The sequence below is a fragment of the Peromyscus eremicus genome, chromosome 7, assembly GCF_949786415.1.
Source record: "Peromyscus eremicus chromosome 7, PerEre_H2_v1, whole genome shotgun sequence".
In the NCBI taxonomy this organism is placed as follows: domain Eukaryota; kingdom Metazoa; phylum Chordata; class Mammalia; order Rodentia; family Cricetidae; genus Peromyscus; species Peromyscus eremicus.
Window position 1 is genome coordinate 15,752,026 of NC_081422.1, and position 1,776 is coordinate 15,753,801.

Below are 1,776 nucleotides of genomic sequence, written 5' to 3' on the forward strand. Positions count from 1 at the left end.
TAATTTTTCTGCCTCCACCTTCTGATTAGAAGTCACTCTGTACTTTAATTTCATATCAATTATAATATGCTGATATATATCTGTATATATAATGTATATCATATATGTGTATTTGAGTATATGTGAACGTTTGTGTGTGTGAGAGAGAAAGAGAGAGAGACAGAGACAGAGACAGAGAGAGACAGAGAAACAGAGATTCTTAGTATAATTATTTTCCAGTCAGAGGCCAAAGAAAAACATTGCCCATTAAGCATTGTGTTGGAAACAACAATGACTTAGAGGAGTTGAGCAATGATGTGTAGGTATATGTCTTATCTCTCTTTTTACTTGCTGTGTTTTCTACTTGACCCCCTATACACTTATAAATATATATACTTGAAATTGTTTGCATAAGAGGTATAGTTACTGGCTACCTATGTTTCACATTTCTTGTTTCAAGTTTATCTTTGGTCCTGGAATATTTTAAATTTTAGTCTTGTATTTCATGAGTTGCATTTCTTTTCTGTGTCTTAAGAATACAGGAAAATGTAACATGTGCAGGAATACACTAATCATCAAAACTCTAGATTCATGTATCCATTTTTATATTATCACACTGAGACCTAGCTCCTGTGCTATGAAACAGTCTTCTAAGAACCTGCTTCAGATCCCTATTCCTCAGGCTGTAGATGAAGGGGTTGAGCATGGGAGCAACCACAGTATACATCACTGAGGTGACTGAACCCTCTCTGGAGTTATAGGATGTTTGAGAAGTGAGGTAAACACCAAGGCCTGCACCGTAGAACAATGAGACCACTGAAAGATGAGACCCACAAGTAGAAAAGGCTTTATACTTCCCTCTAGCAGATGAAATGCCCACTATGGAGCTGATGATTTTAGAATAAGAGAAAAGAATCCCAGACAGAGGAATAATACCTAGCAAACCAGTTACACAGTACAGCAGGATGTCATTGGCATGGGTGTCTGAGCAGGCAAGCTTGAGCATCTGAGCAAGTTCACAGAAATAGTGGGGGATTTCTGTTTTCTTGCAGAAAGACACCCTCAAAAACATTAATGTTTGTAACAATGAATAGGCCAGGCAGATTAGCCAAGACAGTAGCAGTAGAAGACCACAAAGGTAAGGGTTCATGATAATCATGTAGCGCAAGGGGTGACATATGGCCACAAACCGGTCATAGGCCATTACGGTCAGTAACAAACTATCCAGTCCAGAAAAAAACATGAAAAAATACATCTGGGTAACGCAGCCTTCATAGGTGATGGATTTATTCTGTGCCTGGATGTTCACTAGCATCTTAGGAACTGTGGTGGAGATGAAACAAATGTCTGTGAAAGATAAGTTAGAGAGGAAGAAATACATTGGAGTCCAGAGGTGGGAGTCAGAGCCAATAGCCAGGGTAATAAGCAGATTCCCTATGATGCAGACCAAGTAAATGAACAGGAACAGCCAAAATAGAAGTGGCTGGATATCATTTTCTTTTGAAAGTCCCAAAAGAATGAATTTTGAAGTGGCTGTTAAGTTCTCTGGCTCCATATAATTTACAGTCTTTGCCTGGAAAGAAGCAAGCCTAGTTACAATGAGAATACACCATGAATTTCAAAATCATTTATGAAGCATTGTATTTTATCCCAAATGTTTTTATTTGCTTTACCGCCCAAGACTGCTGTTTCCACCACCACTTCCTGCAGTGCCTTGTCCATTGCACCTTTCCTGGCTGATAGCAATTGATTTCCTCTACAAAGTTTCTGGGAAGGAACCCGTTTTCTGGACATCTC

General features: G+C 39.0%; 1 protein-coding gene across 1 annotated transcript; it reads right to left on the reverse strand.

The window, feature by feature from the left end:
* Nucleotides 1-568: 568 nt before the first annotated feature.
* LOC131914632 (olfactory receptor 7D4-like) lies at nucleotides 569-1,534 on the reverse strand. Its single transcript, XM_059267235.1, has one exon. It carries the CDS (start codon nucleotides 1,532-1,534, stop codon nucleotides 569-571), a length of 966 nt encoding a protein of 321 aa, XP_059123218.1.
* Between the last annotated feature and the right edge of the window lie 242 nt (nucleotides 1,535-1,776).

Excerpts from the sequence above, each read along its gene's own strand:
- LOC131914632 (XM_059267235.1), bottom strand. The coding sequence starts at position 1,534 with ATGGAGCCAGAGAACTTAACAGCCACTTCAAAATTCATTCTTTTGGGA.